General features: G+C 54.5%; 1 protein-coding gene across 9 annotated transcripts in view; it reads right to left on the reverse strand.

The window, feature by feature from the left end:
- Positions 1-27,398, reverse strand: part of EXOC2 (exocyst complex component 2) — a 142,848-nt gene that overhangs the window by 21,778 nt on the left and 93,672 nt on the right. For 5 of the 9 annotated variants that reach the window (XR_012500855.1, XR_012500856.1, XR_012500853.1 and 2 more), the window contains 4 exons: positions 9,416-9,471; positions 7,464-7,586; positions 5,170-5,231; positions 3,370-3,429 (listed from right to left, as the gene is read on the reverse strand). Coding sequence is in view for 3 of the 9 variants with exons in the window: in XM_074347970.1 (XP_074204071.1) it covers positions 2,185-2,278; positions 3,370-3,429; positions 5,170-5,231; positions 7,464-7,586; positions 9,416-9,471 (395 nt within the window). In the remaining 6 variants the exon portion in view is untranslated. Of the gene's footprint in view, positions 1-1,025; positions 1,649-1,670; positions 1,879-2,154; positions 2,279-2,643; positions 2,743-3,369; positions 3,430-5,169; positions 5,232-7,463; positions 7,587-9,415; positions 9,472-27,398 lie in introns of those variants that run through there. The other 4 variants (XR_012500857.1, XM_074347970.1, XM_074347971.1 and 1 more) reach the window with 4 other exon arrangements.

The raw sequence follows: 27,398 nt of genomic DNA on the forward strand, positions 1-27,398 counted from the left end.
ACTCTAGTAGGAAGAGCGCGCACGCCGCGCGCGAAGCCAAGCTGATGCGAAGGCCGCTGCTCCGCGTGTGCACAGCAAGCACACGACCCGGCTCACAAGTCCACACGGAAGCCTTTACGACCGCACGGCTACGGAGACGCTGACGACCATCATTTTAAGTGTGTATTAAGTAAACTGCACCTTGCTCTACTTGCTTTAGAAACCCCACGTAGATTTAACAGCTGGTCGAAATTCGTGGGAGCTGCTGAGAACGCGTGTCACGACACTCACAGCCGTCAGCTGATCCTCGGGGTGCGTGACGGGAACGGGCGCGCACCGGCGTCTTGCACCACATCAGAACCGAGCGCCACCCGTGCCATCCCCCTTCCGCAGGAAACCGTGCAGGACGGAGACAGGACAGTGCCTCGGCGCTGCCTGCACGGCGTCCTTTCTAGATGTGCCCTCCCAAGGCGCTGACGCAGTCTCAGGACGCCCAGGCTGCTCCGGAGCGCAGAGGGCCAGGCCGACAGTGGGCCCGACAGTGTGAAGGCAGCTCCGGGACCCTCAACTCTTCTTTTCACCTTCTAGAAAATCTGCCCCAAGTCCTGGTTTCCTCACGGCTTTTTTGTGACGTCGTCACACTCAGGCCCTCCGCCTGCACACTTGGTGCTTCTCCTGCAGCTCAGGCGGCTCCTGAAATCCCCTCTTCCAAGAAGCCCTCCTTGAACCCTCTCCTCCGGGTCTGCGGCTTGAGGCGCCCACTCCCTACTCCGAGCCATGCAAGTTCTGACCTCCTCCCCATTTACTGAGATTTCGTTGTCCTCCAGTACCCCGTGCTGCCTGGTGGGGGGACGCAGGAGGCCCGTTCGCTGGATGCAGAGATGCCACCAAGCTCCCCGAGACCTGACTCCCTCACCTGGAACCCAGGGTCTGACATCTGCAGACACAGCCCTGGGAGGGGCAGCACATGACAGGGCCTGGCGGAAGGAGGGTCAGCCGGGACGCCTGGTAAATGCTTTCTGAAAAATGATCAGACAGACGAAAAGTGAACCGGGATGGAAGCATTTATTCTGAGTGTGAGAACCACATGCACAGAAGGCTACTTCGCTAATGAAAATGTCGAGCATGGTGGATACAGGGGTTAACACACTTAGGAAAGACAACACTCTGTGTGTTTCTTAGTAAGCTTTATCCAGATGTTTGCAGAAGATTAAACTTTCCCTTCCAGTTGCTAGGACTCCCCCCCAGACACCAAATGAACGAGCACAACGGTGACTGAGGCACCGGACGGACAAGCACACGGCCACCCTGGCCCCAGGGCTCCATCCTGACACAGACGTGAGCGTCAGTGTGGGAAGGGGCTCTGGGACACCCTGCAGAAACACAGACCCTGACTCAGCCGTCTGAAGCAAACGGCGTGACGAGGTCAGGTAGCAGAGCTGCCTCTGAGACCGGTCACGGCAGCCTGGCCCGCTCTGGTAAAGCGAGTTGCAGCAGCTCCTCCACCGCGGCCAGAGCAGACCCCGCTGGGGCGGGAAGTGCTGGGGGGAAGGGGCTGCCAGGGGCCGGAGGGAGGGCGCGGGCAGGGTGGGCTCTGCAGGGACACCTCCGACGAGAAGCCCACGTCGCGTTCGGGGTGAGTCACAGAAGCAGCCTGACGTCACGAGCGCTGCCGACATAAAAACCAGGCAGCAAAATCAACTCCGACGCTGGGGCACAAGTAATCCCCCCAGATACAACGCCTTTCATGCAGGCCACACATTTTTCTAAAAGTCTGCTTGATTTAGGAGAGTAAGAGCCAACTGTGTGAAATAAAGTTTTAAGGGCAGCTGCACAGCTCAGGACAGCAGAAGCTCCCACGACGTTCAAACGTCACTCTCCAAATCTCTCCTCAATCTCCTGGGGCACAGTGAGAACCCGGAAAATGCTTCAGGGCGGTCCCGGGCGTCCCGGAAGCACCTCCCGCAGCCACTCCCACCAGCACTCAGCAAAGGAAAAATCTCTCTTTTAGAAAGGTATTTTAAAGTCACACAGACCTAACGTAGTAACAAATGCCAAGGCAAATACTGCTCGGGCGTTTTGGTTGAAATAAAACATACACCGACGTCTAGGCTACCAATTCCAGGGAAAGAAAGAGGGAGAGACCGCACCCCCAGCCAAGCTTTCCAGAACTACCTCTGGGCCCAGGGAGCCTCCGGCAGGGCACTAGGTCCTCGCGCTGGGCGGCGGGGCGGCCTGGAAGCAGGCCAGCTGCAGGTGCATGCCGCTCCGGACCCGGCCCAGCAGCTCCTCCAGCAGCCTGCAGAGGGCCAAGACCCGCTCAGAACCAGACCCGGCCGCCTGGGGGGCCTCTCCCGCAGAAGGGCCATTTACAGGTGGATTCTGGGCTCAATGACAGCAACAGGGCAGAGGGAGCACACGCTTCCACACACAACCCTCCCGCCCCTTCCCCAGATGAGCTAGATCCCTCCCCAGAACGGGCAGCTGCCCAGGTGTTCGCACCTGCACCTTCAGTCCACAGACCCTGAAACCCACCCTCCACGCTGCTGCTGAGCACACAGCCCACGCCATGCTCCAAGGCCCCAATCCCGCCAGCGTGGCCCTGGGCCACCTTCACCACCACCCCCGCCCCACAGCTTCTGGCCTGTTCTCCGGTCCTCTTACTCTGCATTCCTGCCCTTAAATATTGGGCGGGGCCGAGCTGAAGGGTCTGTTCTCACTCCGCTAACAGCTCAACTGGTTTCCTTAGCTGGGCCGACATTTCTGTATGGTTTTCAGACCAGAGGTACAGGTCTGGGGTCAAGAGACGACCTCCTGGTTCCACACTGCCCCCCCTCCACCCCCAGCCCAGCACAGCCCCGTCCTGCCTCCATCACGTGAACGCCGCCTCAAGGGAAGGTGGCTGGGACTCTGCGACATGTGCCTGGCCTCGTTCTGCCTCAGCTCAGAGCTTCCTGCTGCACAAGCAGCAGAGCTTCAGGTGGGGCTGAGACCACCAGCAGGACGCCGGTGAGACGCGTTGCACGGACACCCTCAGCCCTCTCCCCGGGCGGGGCGGGGTGCACACTGCTGGCCCCGAGCCCCGCACTCCCTGTCCTCTCTGACATTTCTCTTAAGCGCCTTCTTCTTGAAATTTAGGATAATGACAGTTTACTGAATGAGTCAAAATAAACTTCCTTACCAAATTTCCTGTGCCAGTCGCTTAAAGCAAGCAAAGAACTAACTTCTAGACTGTCACAAACCCAGAAGGTCTGGCCACATTTAGTCACAATGCAGACTTGATGGTGCCCAGCACCGCTGCTCTCAGACGGAGCCGCGGCTGTTAACAGCACATTTAGGAAACAGACCTTGTGTGGCCGTCTGAGCTCTCGAGGACAGCCCGGAACTTACTTTGCATCTGCTCCACTCGAAAGCTGAGGCAGGGCTTCCAGAGCCTGCTTGAAACTGGACCTGCAACACAGAGACACAGCACCTTGAGCCTGAGAGCCCAGCCCGCAGGGCGGGAGCGTCAGTGGGAAGCCTGTCCGAGTGCAGAGAAGCACACGGCCCGAGGCAGCAGAAGCAGGAGGGAGAGTGAAAGCGAGAGCACGGGTCTGCAGGAGCAGGCCAGAAACTCAACCAGGAGGTAGCACTCAACTTGAAAAGCGAGCGAGAAACCGATTTTTACACCAGGTACTGCTCATGGCGGATGAGTTTAGCGTGGACGTGTTAAATTTTAAAGGGGCCTTTACTGTGTAGAAAAGCACCTGGCAAGCAGGGAGGGAACTAAGCGGAGACAGGGCTGATCCTGCGCAAACTGAACCCAGCGGGGCTTCTCCAGTGCAGACACGTTGCGGGGCCTGAGCTACGTACAGCCAGCACTGCAGAGTAACCGGACACGCCTCTGCTTAGCTGTCTCCATGTCTAAAGTCTGCGGGATCACGGAGAGATGCAGGTATATACGTACTTTAAAAGTCCAACATCATTTCATTTCATGAGAAATAGAAAAAGAAGTGAATTTAAAAAACCGCCAATTTGGTATATTCAACTTTGTAAAGTACAAAGTACCAAAAAAGTTACGGAACCAAGTGAAAAGCATTTTAGGGACATTACTTGGTAATAACTCGAACCGCTCAGCCCCCCTCCCGGGGGGGATGGACTCTCCCCGCTCCTGACGTGGAGACGTGTCTCTGCCTCCACCTGACATCGTTCTGTTTCTCGGAAACCTCTCCTCAGTCAGCAAGAAAGAAGAGCAGGCCATTATCTTTATTTTACACCCAACAGTGGTGAGGTCTCGACACACTGTCTCCTTTAATTCGCCCAAAGTTTGTCTACAAAGTGTTATTATCCTCCTTCCACAGATGAGGAAGTCGGGCTACGAGAGGTCCGGTCGGTGGGAATGAACCGCAGAGCGAGGTGCCCACGGACCGCGGGTGGGGCCTCCAGCCTCCGTTACTCGGGACTCAGGGCAGAACAGCGTGGTTGGGAAGGCAGAGGGGGCTCCTGGCCAGCCCTCACGTGGTGGGAAAAGGGGCAGAAGTCTCTTCGTTGTGGTGCCGACAGTCAGGATCAGCACCAGTCAGCACCAGAAGCTGGAAGCGAATGAGCAAGAACATCGCACAAAGTGTCACAGGCGCTCTGCTTGTGCACGACTTGGCACGTTAGCAACACGGCCCTATTTCCCAGGTAATGCTGCTAACGGAGTAAACAATTTTCTATGGGCAAGTAGTTAGCTGTTTCAGTTCACCTACTGATGTTTCAATGATAGGAAATCCTGACTTTCATTCAAAACAGCTAAAAATTATCATCAAATTTCCACTACAAGACTTTGCACAGAAACCACAAGGCTTCCTCCTATGCTGACACTTACAGTGCCTGAACTGCCCTCAGAGTCTGCTATGAAGACTGACTCAATTCTTATTTTCTCCTTTTTAACACGAGTATGTGACCCTCTGCTACATCATTCATGCGACTACGATTTACTTGGTGAATGAGAAACAATTACATGAAACCCTTTTTTCCTTCACACTGAGCTGCAGAGCATCAGCTCAGGAGTTGCAGCTTACTGCAGGCCTACGCTTTTTAACTAAATCCTTGGTCAAATATAAGCCCTGCTGCATCACACGGTCATGGTGTTCACCCTGCTCAGCCATCTTTACCAACAGCTTCACCTCCAAAGAGTGTTTAGAACAAGAACAGTCAGCATCTCACCGGCTTTCAGGTGTCAGGTGAGCAGCCACAGTGTCCCTCAGAGCGCAGATTTCAAGCCTCGCCTGGAGGTGAGAGAAGGGCAGGTGACCACAGGGAGCTGTGTAGATCATCAAACAGAAGGGAAGGCGTGGGAACTGTCACTTGTGAGGACGGGGCTGGCAGGTTGGGGCTGGCAGGGGCGGAGCTGGCGGGGACCGGGATGGCGGGGACCGGGATGGCGGGGACGGGGCTGGCGGGGAGGGGGCTGGCAGGGAGGGGGCCGGCAGGTTGGGGCCGGCAGGGCACCGCAGCCACACAGACACCCCTCTGCCGTGGCGACTGCTGGTTATGAGAACACCCCCTAAACAGCCCAGAGCACTCAGCCAGGACAACTTTCCTTTTACTGGAAACGGCCCTCCAGACACACGGGACCATGTGAAGGCAGGGGCCAGGGGTCCCGCGCTGAAGGCCCAGGCTGAGCACGGCTGCCCAGCAGCCCGCCGCAAAGGCACCTGCAAGCCCCCCGGCAGCTCGCAGAGGAAGCGGAGTCTAAGGTCATGACTCAGGGAAGGGGTTCCTCACACCCAAGCCCTTCCAGGCACCCCGACGTCAACCCCAGGTCCCGGGCTCTGCGGACGCACTGTGATGCCTATTAGACCACAGCTGGCTTTCCCCTTTTTATCTTTTCTTTTTAAAAACAAAACTTGGTAAGTTAACTCCAAAGAGACAAAACAACACGGAAAAGGAACAGCACAGTCAGAGAAACTCATGCCCGCTGATGCCAACACCTACAACAGAGCTGCCGTTGTCAGAACCGCGGGCCCCGGCCCACGGGAGACACAGGGGCTGGCAGAGCAGGGCTGACTGTGCAGAAACCAAGCCCACGGCTATCACCGGCCGATGTTCAACAAGGGCCCGGCCGCTCGGTGGGGCGCACGTCCCTTTGACACAGGGTGCTGGGCACCGGAAAGTGACTGCAGTCGGTCCCTCCCTGAAAACAAAAACCAGCTCCAAATGGATCACAGACCCAGACGCAGGTGAGAAAACTACAACACACTCAGAAGGGAGCAGGAGGACACGTCTGTGACGTTAGGCTCGGCCTGCCTCCTTGGAAATGACAACAGAGGGACAAACAGCAAAAGAAGAAGCAGGTAACCTGAACTTCCTGTGCTGCAAAGGATGCCATCACAAAAGCAAGATGACCCCACAGGGCGAGCCACCGCTGCACGCGCCCTGGGCCGGCCGCCCGTGCTGCGAGGACGCGGAGCAACGGGTCTGCAGAACCTGCTGCAGGAAAGCCGAGCGGCTGCCATGAAGCGGTCCGGAGGTTCATCCAAAGGCTGAACACGGAGCAGCCACGGAACAGCGCCAGCCTGTCCCAGGTACACACCCGAGAAACGAGCACCCGGAACAAGAGTTCACAGAAGCAGTCTTCACTTCAGCCAAAAAGTGCAAACCCAAACGTCCATCAAAGGCTGCACGGTACGTCTACCCGGCAGAACGTCACACAGAAAGGAGCGACAGCTGCTACAACGCAGCTGGACGCCGCAAACACGCGCAGTGAAAGATGCCACCACAAAAGCCCCTGTATGTGATTCCACTTTTATGGCATGTTTAGAACAGGCAAAGCACAGACAGGTGCCCGGCTGTGGCTGGGGGGCTGGGAGGGAAGTGGACAGTGACCGCCAGCGGGTCCAGGGTTTCTCCATGGGGCGATGCTGAGATGATGGACTGCAGGACTCTGAGCGGGGCAGGAGGACGGTCTCTGAGCTGTGCAGTCTTTCCACCTCAGGGACACACCCCACCCCAGCACACACCGTGGCTCCCACCAGTCTGTCACACACAAACCAAGAATCATCTGGTTTACATAAGTTACATTTGTTGTTGTAATTACACAATTTAAACAAATGCAACGTAAACCAACGGAGTATGAGCAGAAAGAGAGAGGTACTGGTTGTTCCTCTGCGAACAACACCGAATGCTTTGGAAAGACCACTTACAAGTGAGGGGCTAAAAATGTCCTGTTAAACTGAGCGTAGCAAAGACAACTGCAGAACAAACAGAAAATCACAGAGCTCTGGAAGGAATCCGCAATCAGATAGCTGATGAGCATCACAAAGTTCTCGCTCTGCTCTAACGGGACCGAAGCCCTGGGGCGGGGACACCACGGGGATGCTCACGCAGGAGACGCGGCTCATCTGCACCCAGCAGACCCACCCGAAAACACAAAGCCCGAATGCATCCCACGACTGGGGAAGGAAGCCCGAATCGGTGTTTCACACAACGAGCTCAAGCCGGAGCTGAGGCGGGGGCACCTGTAGGGCTCCGTTCCGGCTGAAGGACGAGGCACACTGCACGAGCCGGCTCAGCTCCTCGGAGACGGCCTCCACCACCCTGCACAGCACCCGGGGCACCAGCTCCTTGGAGACCGCGAACACCTGGCGGGGGTTCAAAGAGGAAGGGACAACACGTTACTGGAACTTCCCTCGACGGAGTTTGTTAAAAACAAAGGAATCACAAGGCAACATAACTCAGCTCTTCTAAGCCGTGTTCCTGCAGGATCAGACTCAGGTGTGGAAGGAAACAGGCTCACACTCCAGCTGCGGTCAATGACCCGTGACAAAACTCCCCTCTCAAACTGCACTGGCAAACTGAGAGGTGCCACCGATGGCGACAAACCAGAACTGCTTTAAAATTTCCTCTTCTCTTGACCTTTTCACAAGAAGAAACATGATTTCTAGAGAGGAAATTACAGACACAGAAGCGCCCTGGGTTGGAGTCTCCTTAGATGAAAACAAACACTTCGCCCTGGGTGTGCCACTCTGGGTTGGACAACAGAGCTCCCAGCTCTACTGTCTGCTGAACTAAATACGTATTTCTTTTCATCTGACATAAAAGCACCATTTCTAAGCTTTGAATTTTGATGTTTTCAAACTAAGAGTGACTGTATTTGGACATCAGGTGGAACATTCTGCTACCCTGATCTACAAGCTAAACTCAACCGTGTTTTCTCTTCAGCTTTTTCTTCTTGATTGAGTCACCTGCACTGAACCTTCAGGTCGACCTGCACATCACCTGAGTGCTCGAGAAAACTTCAGACAAGTTCAGATCATACGGGAGGAGTGAGCAGTAAACGTTAAGAATGAGATTCTACTTTCAGTCACTGGGATAAATGAAAAGAGGGCTTGAAAAACCCAATACTTACAAACAATGTCCCAGGCACTGACAGCGGGCTCCGTTAACCAAAGCTGCCTCTTCAGGAGTCTCGCGCCATGGACACGCCCACAGGCCCGCATCCCTCTGACTACACCCGTCCGCTCTACACAAGCGTTTTCAGTGGCTGAGGACTGAACGCTATACCCTAACTTTACTGGATGCTAACCTAACAAGAATGCATTTTTAGATGTCTCTGACAAAACCGCAGTTGAAACTATATCACGTTATAAAAAGATGTATGTTGATAAACTTCTGCCTGAGTTAAATCTACAAAAACTACTTTATGCAGGAATTTAGATGCTTTCCACACTAAGAAATGGAAACTGTAACACACGTGTCCAGTTCAGAGCCAGACTCCGGCAGGAGGCAGCGCCCACCTCCAGTGCTCACCCTCTCACTCGGCCTCCAGGACACTGGACACCTGGGACGATGCGGGTGATGCGGAGGGAGGCGTGACCCTGATGCCCTTCTGAGGTCCCTGCACCCGTGCTCACTGCAGCAGACCCTCTGCCGAGACCCCTTGCTGGGCCCGCTTTAGCCGGCGCCCTTCCATCCACAGCCGCGGCCAACCCGAGGCCAGGACTGCGGGTGACAAGGGCGGTCAGAGTGGACAAACGTGGCAGCTGCGGTCTCTTCTCTCCTCAAAGGCCACTCACGGAGCCCGGGTGCCGTGCTCCACATGAGGGCAGGCTGGGGGGGGCCAAGGTCCAGGGAGCCCTGCTACCCCCGGCCTGCGTCTCTGAGAGGCCACGTGGCTGTGAGACTGACACTGACGCTGTGCCTCAGGAGGGCAGAGAGCTTTCCAAGTTGGGGAAATGCATCCTTTCAACCTCACTTCTCTTTATCTTTCAAATATTACCGAGTCTGGCTTAATTAAGAGAAAAAATACTCAATTTCAGAGGAGAACTCTCACAGTAAGAACACACACCTTCGGGCATGGAAGGGGTTGTTCATACCTGAGATACACTCTGGAGGGAAGGACCAGAGGAGCCACCAGATCTGCCCCCTTCCTCCCAGTGCCCGAGGCCCAGGGGACGCTCTCGCGACCTACCTCTGCGTGCACGGCGATGATGCTGACCACGGCCTCCTTCAGGTAGTTCCTGACACCTGGAAGCAGACGGGGAGGCGGTGAGCAGACTGCACTGGAGCCCCCGGGAGCAACAAAGCCACAGCACACGGCTGCCTCCCCCCGAGACCCCAGGGGCCAAGGGCCAGTCTCGTGCATGTGGCAGAAGAGGGCAACCTGCTTAGGAGTTCCCGTCACTGCTTTCCCACTTCTGCTGCTGCTTCTGTCCTTCGTACCTGCTCAGGGGTCTGCTTCAACACTGAAATTTAAAACTGTCTTCGTTTCTTCACATCCCTGAACGCACACGCACACATACACACACGCCCTCCCCCCGCCCCCCGCCGGACAAAAACCAGGGGAAGGGTATCTTCCAAAGTGTATAAAACACATGCTAAATGCCTACGAGAGCATCTCACTTCCAAACGGGGAAGTCAAATTATTACGTAGAAATGACTACTTTGATCTTAAAAGTTGTTTCTGGGAGGAACTTTTGAACATCTCTCCTGATTCTGTAAAGCAAGTTCGAGCGGACGAGCCCTCGATCCCAGAATGGATTGCACAGTTGAGAACTCCTCGTCACCACAGGAGGGGACTCCGCTCCGCAAAGTCATGGCTGAACGGCAGCGGCGCTGGGGAGGACCTGCCGTCCACGCGACCGGCTCATCAGCACGGCGGAGACGGATGCCAAGGGCCACACGTGAGCAAGGCAGACGTGACCCCACCGAGGCCGCGCACCCAGCGGCAGTCTCCGGGGGTCCGTGGGCCTTGGGGCCACCTCCTGAGCAACGACGTAAACGGACAAGCAAGAGGCACGACCACCAGGAAGACACACCAACTCGTCCCTGAAACTCAGTGCGCGAGTCTGGACAGAGCACTGGCTGTGCCTGTTGCCCACAGCGGGTGCCGCTCTCCGGAGGGCCACCAGCGACCTACGGACAGGCGAGCGTGTGTGTATGGCCCAGAGGGAGGGCCGCGCGTGTGTGCACACCCACCCACACCCCCACACGACTCACTGGAAGCCGCAAGAGCAGTGCAGCGCTCTGGCCACACTCTGCACCGGTTCTGGAAAGCACGGTGGATGGCGCACACTGTGGTGGAAGCGCCCTGGCTCCCAGGTGGCATCTGAGCCTCGGCCTGAGCCAGCGAGAACAGCAGGTGTGCCTGGCTGGCAGAAGCTGGTGCTGGGTTCCGACCCGCCGGTCGCCCCAGGCGAGCTCCCGTGGCTCCAACCGAAGGTGCCTCCTCCCCGAACACTGACAGCACTTCTTAAACAGCAGCAGCTCTCAGAGGACGGCAGGCCAGTGGCCAAGGGGGCAGCTTGCTGGCTGCAGCCTCCCCGTGTCCCGGGGCTGCACTCAGTCCCCTCACATCCTCATGGCGCCGCTGACGCCTGGCTCACACCCACCTCCCTGCTCCGCTGCCAACTCCGCAAGCACAGGGACCCCTGTCTACTTGTCTCCACAGTGTTTATGAAAAACAAAGTCAAGAAGGCAAAGGCCACGTATGCTCTGCTCACTACTAAGCCCCTAGGACTTTACCCTCTTCGCTCAAAAGTGGGTTCACAAGTGAACAAACACAGGAGGGAAGCGCGGCCACACGCAGCACTGTCGGATCCGTGACCGACACCTGAGCCGTCCGCTAAAAACGCAAATGCCTGGGTGTTTGTGCGAAAGAGGTGCTCTCTGCTGAAGCACATCTCTCCCTCTCACAGGACTTAGGGAAATAAGGCAGTCCTTTTGAAATAATTGTCAGGATCCATTTGAAAAACACAATTTAAATAAAGAAAGTAGGAGAGAATATTGCTGAAGCTAAATACATTTGTTCTCCAATGTGCTGTATTTTTCCAGCCACATCCTTAAGCAAACAGCTTGCTCCAAGTAATAAACCACACTGCGCCCAGTACTGAGGGCGCCACGGCTCCCAGAGGCGTGGACACTCGGGGAGGCAGATGGGCGAGGCACGCGGGCTGATGCTACCTGCTTCTGATGCAGCACTGTGTGTTGTTTTCAAGAAGGCTCCTCGCAGACAAGCCCCCACAACTTTCCATGTTGTTCAGACGCGGGAGCGAGCAGCTTCTAAGCACGGGCGATGCTGTCTCTGCTCTCCGAGTGTGAGATCACAATGTGTCATGATATCTGACCCAGGAAGCGTCCCCACCCACACAGCGTCGGTCCGGACTGTCACCGAGCAGCTCGCCGCTGGCCCGGCGGGAAGTCCCCAGGAGAAGTCAGGCCCATCTCTGCCGAGCAGGAGGCTCTGAGCCCCTCGCAGGGTGGGCTTCTCCTGCGGGTGCCAGGCCTCAGGGCACCTCTGTGAACGACGAGAGCCGCGTTTCTCACACACGAAAGTGGGGAAGAAGTCTCCTTTCTTGCTCTATTTGTCAGTTTCCTGTTTTAACCAAACAGGGAGGACACTTGGATTTGGAATAACTAGTAAAATTTTTCCCGAGTGCCTCTGACTGTTACACGCCATGGACGGGGGAAGAACAAGCCTGCAGCAAACAAAGCCCCTCCCCGCAGCAGGACACCCCCAGGCTTAGGAAAACACGGCCGCCTCGCCCACAGGAGTCTTACGCTGTCTCCAAAGGACCCCCAAGAAGGCAAGTGCACGACACAGCACCGTTTGGCAGCAGGGAAGCCCAAAGGGGCAGACAGAGGGCCGCGGAGGCTGGGCCCCGATGGCTGAGGGGAGGGGCCCGTGCCCACCTCACAGGAAGCGCCCCTAACAGGCCGCGGGCGGGGAACACGGAATGGCCTGGATTCAAATTCTGGCTGGAAAGTCAGTTAATTTAATCCACTGAAGCTTCCGGCTTTCTCTGAAGTATGCAGAATGCTTCTTGTGAACCAGAAAGTGCGATACAGGCGGATTTGATTCTTCTTAGAATGAAGGGTCTGGACAAGCTGCCAGCGGGCCTCTCCAGGGCTTCCACGCCGCGGTAAAGAGAGGAGCAGGGGCTCTTCTGACCCGACCGAGGCTTCATCCTCCTCCCTAGTGTGTGGCATAGTCTTCCAGACCTTCTCCTCTGAAGGGAAGTCTTCCCCTAAAAACAGGGTCACACTACACACTCTCTTCTTAAACTTGCTGACCTCGCTCCACACTGCGTCGCAGGCTGCGCCCTTCAGTGGCAGCCCCGTGTCCCGCGGCAGGGACGGCCGTGAGGGCCTTGCTCTCCGTCTATGCATCCATCTGCTCATCTCACATTGCACTTCATTCCATTTTCTGGTAACTTGCTCTCCCGCCACTCGACAGCCCTGGGGCCCTTCAGGATGAACTACTTGTAAGCAGCGCTGCGGTGGCTGCCGGCCCCTCGCTCCCATAGCACAGCTCACTCACGGCACCTCCTAGGAGCAGATCGGCTGAATCAGGGGCTGTGGGCTTCGACGGTCCTGCCAGCCTGTCACTGAAAAGGCCATTCAAATTTAAACTGCTTCTTCAAACCTTTTTACTTTCTTAACTTGGACTCTCTCGTTACTATAATTAATAACAACCTGAATAAATGCTCCCCAACTATGATGGTGACAAAACTTTCCATTAAAACACTGGAAGAAAAATTTAAGCAAAATGCAGAGGTCAAAGGAAATTTACTATAAGTTACACAAGACGCAGACTTCACCCGACTGCGCAGCATCTGAGGACGGGCACTTACAGAAACACCTGTGCACCACCTGAGCAGAAGCGTTTCCGGTCATGTCCTCCAGACACGCGGCCCAGGCGCCCTGCCCGACTTGTTTTGAACCACGACGCTCAGTCGACACCACAGAATCTAACTCTGGAAACTCTGGAGATGCTGCCTCCTTTATAAACCACATTTCCTGTTTTTAACCCTGTGCCCTAAATCAGTTACCAGTCCTCGTCTACAGATAAAAATAGATTGAAAAATACTATAAATATCCCACAATGTACTTTTTTTGGGTCAAACTGAAACACTACATGAAAGAACTTCGGGGTATTTTTTTTCAGATAAATTACCTATTCAATTGTACTCTGAAGACACAACACCGAAATTACTGCCTATTAAAAAACGTACCCAGAAACTGTATCGATACCGTCAGGCAGAAAGGCCTGACCGCCCTGAACAGAGAAAGGGCTTCAGGCCCAGGCCCAGGTTCTAGTCCTCCTTTTCTTAAACCAATGTCTCTTCCTAAATTGGTAAATGTCCTCTGCCACAGGAGCGACTTTTAAACGAATTCCTGTGGGGAAAGGAGACCCTTTAGGGGCGGAACACGAGAAAGCAGCCCCACCTCCTCAGCTTTCTGCTTTCCTTCTCAGGGTTCTCTTTTTTTTTTTTTTTTTTTTTTGGCTTTAATTTATATGACTTCCACGAACAGGAAAACTTTTCCCTGTAAAAACAGAAACCACCACCAGCAGCAAAAATAACTGTAAAAGTATTTCCTGGCTTATTTTTTTCCATTTGTAAGAAAGGATTTCTATTCCTACGAGTTTAGCCTCCATAAACGCCACAGACAAGCAGCTTTGGGCAAAGGACTCACAGCCTCTCCCATCCCCAAGCTGAAGTCTGAAGTGCAGAGCAGACTGCGAATACACTAACCCCACGTACGACGTAAGGCTTCACACACTTTGTGAGCACAGAGTCTCAGTTTCAACATTCAAAACCGATACACTGAATTTCAGACATAAAGGCACAAGCTTAATTAACTTAATTAACTGATAAATTCATTCGTTTCAATTCCATCCTTTGGTGGAACCTGTTTTCACTAGAAAGTCACTTCAGTTAGGAAAGTGAAAGTGACAAGAAAACAGAACTCGCTTGCTGCGTGCAAACGCGTCTGCTCCGCGCTGTGAGCCGTCACAACTGCACGGCGTCTCGCAGAGGTCTAAGCAGCTTCACACTGCAAAGTGTCCGGGAGTTTTTTTCCTCCCTAAGAATGACTTCAATTAAGTCCTAACTAATACACGCCCCGCGAGAAGCCAGGCTGATCATGGCCCTGGAGCCCTGTGGCTGTGGTGGCCCCAGGGCTGACGGGGGGACACACAGGTGCCTCGCAGAGGGAGCAGCCCCGCGTCCTGGAGGCCGAGCTGCCACCGTGCAGCAGAGCCAGGGCGCCCCACACGCTCTCAGAGCACGGCTCCACGCACCGTGTGAGACTGACATCAGCCAGAGCGGAGCTGTGAGAGCTGAGCTGACCCGGGGGTTAGCTGCGGCTACGTAAGGAGGAGTGTCTCCAACCAGCATCTCTGGGGAGCTGAACGGTGACCAGGGAACACGGGGCTGGCACGCACTGCGGCGGCGGAGGGCCCGGCAGGCATCACCTGCACTCTGTGCTGACCCAGCATGCGGGCCCCAGGGACCTGTAAGGGACAGGAGCTCCTTCCATTCACAGGGCTGGGCTTCTCTGCCTCGCTCCAAAACCTGAAGTCTAAGCTGCTTTGCTCTGAGAGCCTTCTGGACGATGCCTCGTTCGCCGCTCTGTCTTCAGCGTTGGCGCTCCCTTCCACCCCCCTGCCCCCTCTGATGTTTCCATCACTGGAGGGCCTGCCAACGGTTTCATGCGGCTTCTTTACCCCCGAACGAGGCAACCCTTTATTCTTCCTGGGACCTTTACCACGTGACTGAATCTCACGACTGCCACTCTCTGAAATGCTCCCGCCGGTCTCGGAGTCTCTGCCGGTTGCAGAGGGCGAGTGGCCACTTGCACGGTCCTCCCGCTGCCCCTGCCGTCCATGCTGTGCGAGCTTGGGGTGAAGCCCGAGGGCCACTCTCGGCTGGCTGACGCACCCAGGCAGGGGAAGGAGAAAGGTGGTTTCTAGTCCAAGTGTCGACAGTATTAGGGTGTGTGAGACCACACAGAGCTTGACCCGCCCGGCCTGACCCACCTCCCCACCCGACACGCTTCTCCCGTTAGAAGACCGAGCCACAACCTGGAGAGGGAACTGGGTGGAAGGCAGGCTGCACCACTCTGAACAAGCCATGGACCTTCCTGATTCTTCACACTTGAAAAATCTGCCAAGTGGACCTCGGCCCAGCGAGGTCGTGGGGACGACACAATGTGACAGTGTGCATGAAGGTGACAGTTAAACAGTAACACTTTTATTTTAAAGTGGACTGAAATGAAGTACGTTCGTAAATTTGTAAGATTTTCAATATGAACCAAAGCAAAATGGTGTTTCATACTCAGTCTTCAGTGCTATAAGCTTTAACAACCATGAAACGGGGGCTCTGCTTCCATCCCCGCGCCGTGACCGGAGGGGCGTGTCACAGGCACCGGCCCGCGGGCCTCACCCGGGCCTCCACGGGCCCTGAACACAGTGCGCTGCCGTTACGTGCTGAGAGCCCCTTAAGGGAACGGACGTCCCCCGGAGGGTGCAGAGGCGGCCAGGGGCCGTGAAGGAGAGGCTGCCCAGAGGAGCAGCCCTTCTGACTCCGCAGGCCATGGAGCCCTCGATACATTACGTTAATGAGTGAGTGTGTGCCCGACTGTAACAGACACCAATTTAAACAGTCTCTTAATTTAGAGACAGGTGTCACCATGCTTACACGTTATTAAAACATACAGTATGTAAACTTGTAAAACACACGGTCTGCACAAACACAGGCACATTATGTGCTCCATGCTCTATAATCAAGAGAAACATACTAGGAGAGGGAGAGGAAGAGGAGACAAAAATTACTTTACTGGCTTAAATAAGCTCAGTTGTGCTAAAGGCAGAAGCCGGCCGCAAATGCCAGCAGCTGAGACAGGGGCGGACATTCTCCTTGTCCATCAGACGTGGCCGGTGTGGGTGGGGGGGGTCTGATCACGGCGGTCCCTCCGGGACCTCAGCTCACAGAGGCGCCCCCTTGGCACAGGGCCGGGAAAGAGCTGGAGCCAGGCTGGCCCTCAGGCCCCGGCCTCCGAGCACATCTGCCCGCAGGGCCGCCCGCCCTGGGGAGGAAGAGGGCACTGATGATCTTAACATGGTCCGTACAACCAACTGCTCTACGTTTTACATTTAACAGAACAGAAAGAGTTTCTGCACTGAAGTCAGTGGTTTAGAGGTCTGAGTCTGAGGGCATTTTACTGGAGACCTGGACTGTGTGGCTTCCAGAGCTGGAAAAGCGCCACGTGTGCAGGAAAGCGTGGGCCTGGAAGAGGTGGCAACTGGCCGCATGGACTGTACACGCAGGGAGGTACGGAGACCTCATGTGTGTGCCGCACACACGTGCAACTGGCGTCCAGGTCGAGACACGGGCCTCTGTCCCCCGCGCCCCTCCCGTCAAGGCCCGTCCCTGGGGGTCACCTCCCGGCCTGGGCTCGCACGCCCCACACCCGGCCCCGCTGTCGCGCAAGAGGCCTCGCCTCCACGACCAGGACTTCACAGGACAAGCGCGTGGGGCGTAGGCACCTATGCTGTGCTGGCGGACACCTAGCTGTTTCCAGATTGTGGTGCCGCGTCTCCTATGCATAAACAGGTGACGTCCCTGTTCATCTCCGGCGGCTGTGCTGGTTTTCCAACTGGAAGAGAAGGCAGGACTGGGTGTCCCACAAAAACACTTCATTGTCAGCATTAGTCTACGTGCAGTCTTGCTGGATACAGGCCCCATGTCCAAAGCAGCACGTGCTCTCATTTTAAACGAAAGGATTTACACACCTGTTCTCCTTGGAATAAAAGAGGCACAGCACAAAGAAGACAAACGCCCAAGAAGACACACCGATGTCTCCTCTCACGAACACAACCCAACCGTGCACACAGGAGCACTAATTCCCTTCATTTCCATCACACCCCAAGTCGCTGAAGGCGTCTCTGTGGTTCCGTAAAATGTATCATCACACAAACTCGCTCAGTGACTCGTTCCACGCAGACCCTCAGTCCCCGTTACCCTAGTCGCAGGCTGTCACACCACCGCAGTCAGAAGTGACAGCCTGTGCACGAATGAGAGCTGGTTTTCAAACGGGTCACGTCTACGCATCTACGTGGGGCGCCACTCAGCGTCTGATTATCAGTGTGAGACACCAGCAGAAAGCGACCTGAAGAAGATCACCTCCCGAGCCGGCCTCCTGCGCAGCATGAAGGCTGCGCTCACGGCGTCGAGTCGGCGCCTCCAGGCAGCTGCCTTGCTGAGGTACTGCTCCTGTCACTGAGAACCTACGGGCTCCGGGCGCCACTGCTGGCCTGTTCACACAAGGGAGGGTTTCCCACCTGCGTCAACTTGCTGATGAACTGAGACAGAGAGGAAAGGCCCTGTTCCGTCAGCCAAACGGGCCCCAGCAGCCCTGGCCCAGTGTCCTCAGCTACGGCCTCTGAGCCCCTCCAGGCCTGCTGTGGACTCCCAGGAAACACTCCGGACGTCGTGGTTCTAAAAACACACGCAAGTTTCCCACTGCGATGTATGGGTTAAACAGCCACAAAACAGCTCATCACTGAGCGGGTCGGCCTCTGCCGTGTGTCACTGGGAGAAGATGCTCACTCAGTGCACGCGGCCCCTCTGGAGCCCTCCCGGTGCCCGGAGACAGACGGCGCTTCTGAGCCGGGTCTGTGACGGGTCGGGGGGCACGAATCACACAAAACCCACTCTACGGCTTAGTTTTTCCCTCCAAATTCGACAGGAGCGCGTCCTCTCCCAGAATGGGTGGGTTCACGTGCTTCCGTGCTGACTCAGCGGGTGAGCCAAGGGCGGAGGCCCCAAAGGCAGACCCTCCACAGCCCTTTATAACCTCCCACCCAGAACAGTCTGAGGACAGGTACCTATAAATCCAGGGAGACCGTCACCCCCAAAGGCAGCCAAGGTCACACGAAATAATAAAGCGCTGAGATGAAGAAGGGACGGAAACGAAGGAACACCCATGCGACCCCCATCCCATTTCCCGTGAGGCTCGGTCGCGTAGCGCGCAAGCCAATTTCAGTAGACGACTCAGGTTGTAAACTGGACAGAATCGGGTGAGGAGAACGGTCAGGACCCTCCCACAGGACCTCGGGGTCGCAGGGCCTCAGGCTCGTCATGACAGAGCAGACACGCAAGAGGCCAGAGGGACGCTCAGACGGGACGCAGCCTGTCACCGCCCGCCTGGCAGGACCCAGGACGTCAGGGAACAGGCCGTCGGTGCTCCTGGAGCCTGAGTCACCACCAGGTCCCGGGGCTGCTGTCCGATCACACAGCGGACTTCGGACGAGACCCAAGGAGAGTGTGAGTGTTGCAGGGGAGCTGGGGCGCGAGGGAGGACGAGGAACGGTGTGCAGGGAGTAGATGAGACGCTCCCGCCTGTCTCACCTCTTCACTCCTGCCCAACGGCCGGCTCCATGCCTGGGGCAAGAGCACATGGTGGGTGTGACGCCCGGACCACCAGCGAGCAGGGGGCCTCGGGGGCCGGGTGGACAGGGTCCCCAGCCAGGGAGGGAACAGCTTGATAACTAAATCATAGCAGCCACGACAACGAACTGAAACGCGTTAAACATGCTCAAGCCCCGGGTTAATAAAGACAATGAAAACATAAAGAGCACCTTGTCGATCACATTTAGAAAACATGAGGGAACCTGCTCGCTCTGGAAACTAAACAGAGAGAAGGATCAAGCACTACCCGCCTTTTCCACGTGAACTGCACTTCAGAGCAGCCAGCCTGCGGAATTCTTGAGTTTTAATTTTGTTTCAGCTAACAACCGCGGGTTTGTAACCCCTCAGGAAATAACGGATCATGGCAACAATTACCAACAAGGCTAAAACCAGTAGATGAAGAGTCTATGCCGAAGTTTTAAAGGCTGGAGCGAGCATCCGTCTTAACGTTACAAACAGGGAGACAACCAAACGCGCTGGACCTCCTGGTGGCAGAAAGTGAAGCCAAGTCAGACCTAAAGCTCCTCAGGCCCTCACCAGCCACGGGTTCCCAGGAAACACAGGACAGTGCGGCGCGGTGACTGACACCACGAGGAGGCAGCAGGGAACCCTGGAAGCGAGAACATCTGCAGAAGCGCCCAACTCAGTCAGCAGACAAGCCCGAGACAGGAGCCCAGAGAAGGAAAGCAGCACCCTCGAGACACAGCAAAAGCCAAAGCAAAGCACAGATCCCGCAGAGCCCTGATCTGAACAAACCGTCCAAAAGGGATTCTGAACACTGACTGGATATTTGATAAAATAAGGAATTACTCATCTTTTCCAACTCTGATAATGGTATTGAGGTTACGTTTTTAAAGAAATCGGTCCTTATCTGATCTGTGGGTGGACGAGATGATCATTCGCCTGGGATTTATTTTAAAGCAATGACTCCCGGGGGGGTGGGAGCAGAGGGCGGTGTGCGCTCGCGGCTGTTGGAGCCAGCCCCTGGGCCACGAGCTTCGCTTTGCTGTTCTCTCTATTTTGATAAAAGTCTAAAAACGTCCAAAGTAAGTTTAAAAAATCTCTTTTGCACAGAGCACATTAGTTTACCCTGCTGCCAAACAGCTATCAGTTTAATACACAATAAAGTAAATACTTCAACAGATAAGACATGCAATGAAGAAAACACACAGGTCATCTCAAGGTCAGTGAATTCCACCCTGAAGACCATCAGAGCCAAAACGTAGCTTTATTGAGAAATGCTTGGCAGGCAAAGAAATTGTAACCAAATGTCCAAAACGCTGTACAAATGGTTTTACAGCAATGACACTAATGCATTAAACTGCTTATGAAAAAGGAGAAAATGTCCAGAAAAAAAGTGAGGTTAAACAGCGAACGTGTGATTTAAAAAGCGACGACCGACTGGGGTTGTCCTTCTCTGGAAAATGTGAAACTGCTTTTCCCAGATAAACAGATCAAACCTGAGTTCATTAAACCCTACCTGACAATGCTTTTAAATGAAATGAAGAAGTCCAAGGAACTGGTAGAACTATCTTCTGAGTTCAGTCCCGGGGAAGACCACCGACTCGGACTCTGTCTCCAGCTGGCAACTGTTCTGACCAACCGTCCCCAAGGCCAGGGCACAGGACAGCTGGGAAGACTGTGTCACCGGCTGTTCCCACCTGCGCTCCGCACGCAGAGACGAGGACAGGGCCTTAAAGCGACGTCCTCGGGAGGACCCCGTCCTCTGGACAACCCTGGGAAGGTGAACGGTGCTCAGAGGCCCCTGGGTGAGGCCTGTCCCACGAGCTCCGACGACCTCTGAATGGGCAGTTCACCCGCTACTTCTGGGAACTGTTGTTATTTAACTAAGTTCTCTTCTTTAACATTAATTGGATTAAAAAAGACAACTCAATCTGACATTCTGAGTAAAGCATCTATTAGTCTAGAAACTAAGCTGTAAACTGGCATTTTACTTGATGTGTATTTTTCCGTCGCCTCTGGCTTGAGTAACTTTTGCCAAGATATTTCTCATTAATCAATCAACTGACCGAGGAAATACGCTGAGGAAGGTCTTCTCTCAGCATCCCGTGGGGCCTTCCTGCGTCCCCGAGGACAGCAGTGCTGCGTACCTTCGGGGGCACCGCCACCGGCGCACCCTCCCTCAGGAAAGGCCCACCCCAGCACTTGTGTGGGGAAGCGTCCTGTCCCCAGGGAGGTGTCGCGGCCACGGCCGCAGGGTCTCCACACTTTGCGCTCGGCCTCCCGGGTCTCCGTGTGCCTGTGCGAAGGCCACACCACTCTCACTCCAGCAGCTTTCAAAGTCTTCACACCGAGCACTGGGGGACCCCGACCCTCCCGCTCACCCAGGTTGCTTCAGCCACCTGAAGTCCCTTATCTTCCCAAACAAGTTTTACAATTGCTTAAAATTTCTTCAGAGAAGCCTGCTAGGGATCCGACTGGGGATGTACTGAACCTACAGACCGGTGTAGGAGAAGGGACTTCTCAACGACACTGAAACGTCCAACAGGAAAACCCAGAGCGCGAACCTCCCCACTTCTGCTGCTTTCCTTTGACTCCATTCTGCAGTGACTTCCAGTTTGAGTGAAGATGTCTTAAATGCCTTTTATTCAATTTATTCCTAACTTTGCATATGTTTTGATGCTATCATATACGGAACTTTAAAAAGTTTATTTTCCATTTTTTTTGCTGTATATAGTTGTATTTTAAATACACTTTTGATCTCTGCATATTAATTCTATACCCTGAGACCTTAATAATTCACTTGTTAACTGTGATTCCTCAGGAACTTCTACGTATGCAACAATTTTATCTTGGAACGCAAACACCTTCACTCAGTCTGCTCTCTCCTGACCTTCCTTTTTCTGGCGTTATGGCAGGGTGACGCTGGACAGCAGTGAAAGCAGGCACCTGGCCCCCACGGTTCACCCTCACAGGAGGGACACCAGCCTCAGGTTCTGTCCATCCTCCGTCAGCTTAGGGGGTCTCCTTCTACTTCTCAAGTTGGCTGAGAAGCTCTGCCGTGAACAGATGCTGGATCTCGTCAGCTGCCCTCACTGCACCTGCGGAGATGACCGCACTGTGTGTCCTTCTTAAGCTGTCGATACAGTGACGGGTTTCTCTAACTGTGAGCCTGAGATAAGCCTTCTGTGGTCACAGCACTGCACAGTGACATCACTTTGATTTCCTGAAAAAATCAAGCTTTTCCTCCCTCCCCAGTGCTCGTGGGGGACGCTCCTCCCCCCAGGCTCTGCTCTGGGCTCACGCAGGCTTCACAACATGCAACTGGACATGTCTCCTTCTCCTATATTTTCTGGTAAAACTGGCATCATTTTTTCCCCCTTAAATGCCTCGTAGAATTTACTAGTAGAACCATCTGGACTTGGAGTTTTCTACAAAGAAAGGTTTTTGACTGTGAATTCAATTTAATAAATTATAAAGATTTTTCTCACATCAAACAACTGATTATCATTTACTAACATTAAAAACCACAAAGTCAAAAGTTCACCATTTCTCCGTTGGATGCGTGTCTGCACCTGCTATGACCCTGTCCGGCTGTGGGCCCGTCTGTCCCTCAAAGGATGAGGCCCCCTCCTCTGCAGTCGGTTTGCTCTGACTCTCCAGGCTTCAGGCAGTGGTTTTCTGCATTCTGTGCAGTTTACAGTTTTACCTGTGGGAGAGTCTGCCTGATACAAGCTTTCCCACCATCTCAGAATGCAGGGCTCCTCTCGTCTGAATTTCTGATTCTGGGGCAGCCCTAATGAACGGAGCACACTCACGTCTGTCGGTAAAGCCAGCACGGTCCCAATCACCTGAAGGCGCTGAATGACCTGAGTGCCAGGAGGGATAATAAGGCTGACTTCACTAGGCTTTTCTTCATAAGTTTGGCTAAAGTGTTTTTATTCCTCCATCGTCAAATGGTTAGAAAAATGCTAAACATTGTTTAAAAAAACCCTCTTGCAGTGACTAGAGACTCCCTGCAGCCTGACGTGAAGGCCCTCTGGCCACACCGACTCCAGCAACGACTCCAAAGTGTGTCAGGAAAGCCGAGAGATGGCGGCCGAGGTCTAGACCCACCCGGGCCACGGGACTATTGAGCGGAGTGCGTTTCTGTGAAGAAAATCAGCGCCACAGGCCACGTTTTCATGCCTGCATGGACTCCACGGCCGCGTATAAATTTCTTTTTAAAAATAAAAATGTATGCTCCTTGCAAATATTCAAACCACACAAAAGTTAGGGTGCAGACTGAGTTTTCTGGAGCCCTGCTTCCCACCCCTTGTCAAGACACATTTGCACACAGCCCAGGGCACATGTTGTGATGACACTGATGTGTGGACAATACCTGTGTGTCCGTCTCACGCACGACAAGGGGTGCACAGGGTGTGGTGGACACACTGGTTTGACCCAATAACCAATGTGTGTTTAGGTTGCTTTTTAGTTTTTGCTCTTATAAAAGTATTTCAGTAGACATCACAGTACCTATTTTGCTAGAACTTCTACGTAAATTACACGCCCACGCTGTGTGCCCACTGAGTCCACGTGCACAGCGTGCCGACTTATTCTCCAGGAAGGAGGACATGACAGCCGCTTCTCCATACCTTTGCCAAAAAGCAGGTGTGTTTTATCAAGCTTTCAAACATGTGCCAATCTGGAGCGTTTTAAAAAATGACAGCTATTTTTATTTGCATTCTTCAGGTACTGATGAGTTTTAATGTCTTCTAGTGTCTCGTGTTTCAGTCCACCGGCGACTTTCAGGGTCTGAGCCCATTCCTCTCCGAGGGCTCTGGCCTCTTCCTTGTGGCTTCCTACAGATTTCCACGGAGGCATTAGCTCCATGTAACATCCCGGCCTGGTGCTTTTAGGTCGGGCTGCCTGGATCTGCACTCCGAGCCCAGCCCCCACATCCTGGCTGTGTGGCCGCGACGAGTCCTTCCCCTCTTCCTGCTCGGCTGCCTCGCCTGTGAGGCGGGGATGAGCCCCCACCTGCACACGGCACAGACTCGACAGATACCACCCCATTCCTACGGACACGTGGGAACATGCGTGTATGTGGTAGCGTGTGCCTGGGTGCAAGACTTACTATTTTCAAGGACCCGCAAGCATTTCATCCACTTTCTCAAAGGGCAACGCCAAGCTCTGAAAATCAGATAAAAGACACCACTTCCCTTATCTGCAGTCCCGTAATATTTCTCCTATTCTCCAGAAATGCTAACATGGTCTGAGCTAGAATCATTTCAAGTCACAAGGTGTGAGACAGACGCAACTGTGCGATGGCTCTTCCAGAGGCCAGACAAGGAAAGCATCTGAACAACAGACCCCGGGAGGCAGCCACCTTGAGGAGAGCCACCCGATCCGCCAGGCGCCCTGCGCTGGCCTGTCTCGTGCCTCCTTGCTCTGAGTCGTGGGAATCTGCGGCCCCTGCCTGTGGCCGAAGCTGAGCGCCACGCGGCGGGGCCGGACAGCACTGGCACCGCTGTGGCGTCGCTCGCCCTGGACCACACGCGGCGCCCGTGAGCACTGCCCTTCCTGCCGCCGCGTCAGGGACACACGTCCTCCCTTCCCTGGAACCGCGATGACTACAGAAAATACAGAAGCACTTTGAGTTACAAATCAGCAAGGTACTTCGCCTATAGAAAGTTAATTTTAAATTCACATGTGAAGTATCTTTAAGGAATACAAGCAAATCTGTTTTTAGACAGAAAAAATAGTTAAAACCAGTATTTATGCGAAAACTTAATATGTCTTAAGGATGTGGACTTCCATGTGTGTTTGCACATGGAGACTAAAAACATTTTCAATTTAGCTAAAGAAGATCAAATGCAAGGACTCAGAACTCCTAACAACGGTGGCTAACAGAACAACTGCACAGGCAGTTGAGTGACTCAGAACTAGCCAGAATAACCTTCCTGACACACACACAAATGCAGAGGTGACAACAATGTAAATATCCAACTGTCAGGTTAAAAAAGCACAACCCAGCTACGGCTTTAACGAATATCTCTTCTTGAATCGTGAAATTAATCAACTGGAGTTTTTTAAATGACTACATACAGTATCAGAAACTAAATCCACTGCTAAGTACAGCAGTAAATGATCAGTTACTTATATGATTTGCAAAATTCAGTTTTAGAGATGAAAATTCTAAAATTCATACTTAAGTTGTTAATTGAAATTATTCTGGAAGATTAAAGTCAAACTATTTTGACAGTTCACCTTACACGAGGTCTCGACTTCAGTCAACTTTGAGCAAACTAAAAATCACTGTATGACTATTTGAGACTGAGGTTCAGTTAGGATCACGCAGTCAAACTACACAAAGAACACAGCAAAATGCAGCTGATACAAGTGAGACCGACCCCGACAGCCTCCTGGAGGCTGTGGGACCAGAGGAGCAGCAGGCGCACCGCTGGCCGTGGTGCCGCCTGCTCAGGAGGGGGCTCATCCCAAGCAAAGGGCCCCCGCCCTCGAGGTCACATGGCAGCAGTCTGTTGTGAATGAGAAGCTGCCAGGCAGCCGTTACCCCACCCAGTACCCATCACCACATGACGGCAGAGGAGGGACGATGGGGCACTCGAGGCAGGCACCTGGCCGCAGGCAGTGGGACCCCAGCCCCCAGGACCCGGCGCTGCCGTCCTGGGACTCCGCACAGAAGTTCCGCAGAGTTCACCTGCGCTGCCCTGAAGAGCACATTACTCTGTGGACGGTGACGCCGCAGGCCTGCACACGTGTCTGCTGTCCCTGCCACTCCCATTCTAATCCAAGTGCAGCTACACGGAGCTTCCACAGAACACAAGCGCCACCACGCTCGCTTCAGTTCAGTTCAACAAATATGAACATCTCCTGCGCCCTGTTCACTAAAAAGTGAACAAGAACATTGTATGATTTACTTTCCTCTTAGAGAAGATACTGAGAAAAATCACCACAAAACCACAGACCAAACACTCGGAAGATAAACTGAGGCATGACCCGCACATTTACTAGGCTGTAAACGGAACGGCCTCGTCCCCCGCAAGTGCGGAACACACACACGACACCGGCCGGCGCGTGCAGGCCCGTTGCGAAGGGCCGGACGGGCAGGAGCAGCCCTGTCAGGTGCAGGCTTCCGCCCGAGGGAGGAGGGGCTTCAGCAGGGGAGCAGCAGGTCCAAGTTGTATTTTAGGAAGACGGGCTCTCCCAGCAGGCAGGGGCTGGGACCAGGCCACACAGGGCGTCCCCATAAGAACTGGGGACGGGCCGGAGCAGGGGGCCTTTGTTCGCCCTGGAGGCACAGCACGAGGGCCGATGTGACACGATGTGACAGGACGAGGGAGGAGAGCCTGTCGGGGGGGTCATCTGTGAGGACAGCAGCAGGAAGACCGGGAGCTCACTGAGTGGGGAACTCACTCCAACTCTGAGGAGGGACTGGCAGAAAGACCAGCGGCCTCGAGGCACACAGCTCGGGGCCAGCAGCACAGGGCAGCCGGGGAGGGCGAACCCACAGAGGTCAGGAGGGCCACCGGCCAGCCTGGGACCGGAGGTGCCACGGGAGGACCAGACCTCTCAGGAAGAGGGTCCAGCCACGGGCTGCTCGAGACACAGAGCGAGAAAGGGAGCAGTCCATGGGCCCCCACTGGTGCCGGACGTGGACACTGGGGGTCTCAGGGCAGACAGGGGGCCGCACAAAGCCTAAGGAACAACCCAGACGCCCGTCTAAGGCCGGGCTGCAAAGAGTAGAGGGCGGGGCCTGTGATGACAGCAGAGTGACCAGAGCTGCTGCCCCAGGGCCCCCACCACCAACCCTTGGCAGGTGCCAGTCACTGGGTCCTTCAAGAATGTGGGGTTCAGAAGATGGGAACAAGCACGAGGTGCTGATTCTATGCCAGACACAGGCGTGATGGGCACACAAGTGACTGAAGCGTCTGCAGGGAGTTAATACTTGGGATGTGCACGTGCACGCGTGTGTGCAGAGCCTGCCGTGTAATGACTCCTTTATTTGCGAGTTCAGGACTGGTAAACCGTTTGCAGCAGAGTGTGGTGAGATAATTCACCGGAGGGGACAGGGTCGGGGCTGCCCCCTCCAGCTCCGGCCCCAGGACAGGAGGGGGCCCCTCAAGGGGAAGCAGAAACCAGGCGGGTCCGCAGAGGCGGGAGCCCCACACAGACAACGGGTCCGCAGAGGCTGGGAGCCCCGCACAGATGACAGCTGAGTTTTGTGACTTGTTCCCTTGAGCAGAAAATAGAGAGATTTTACTGAGAAACAATTCCACGAACTGCGCCTTGTAATTCTGAGCCTTTCAGTCACTGTTCTACAAAACACTTAAATGACCCAAAGTCTGGGAATGAGAAAGGAGTTTTCTCACATCTTTGTTTAAAAATTCTCCCAAAACAGGGAACTAAAACACATACAAGAATAGACCTGTTCCGTCCGCACACAGGGGAGTTACAGGAGCCGAAAAGGTGCGATGGGGCTCAGAGAACCTGAAAACGCCCCTCCCGATGTGGGACCTTCACGGGAAGGCACTCCTCCTGGATGGACCCCGAGCAGAGCAGCCCCGTGGGAGCAGCAGGGTCCCGGCCACTGAACAAACACCCACTGACCAGGCACCGGGCACCTCGCAGGAGTCCAGACAATGCAGACACAGAGTCCAGGAAACAAGTGTCTCTGTGAATCTGAAAAGTTGCGATAAACTTCTGCGGGGGCATCTCCCACCTGAACTGATA

The sequence above is a fragment of the Camelus bactrianus genome, chromosome 20, assembly GCF_048773025.1.
Source record: "Camelus bactrianus isolate YW-2024 breed Bactrian camel chromosome 20, ASM4877302v1, whole genome shotgun sequence".
NCBI classification, from domain to species: Eukaryota; Metazoa; Chordata; class Mammalia; order Artiodactyla; family Camelidae; genus Camelus; species Camelus bactrianus.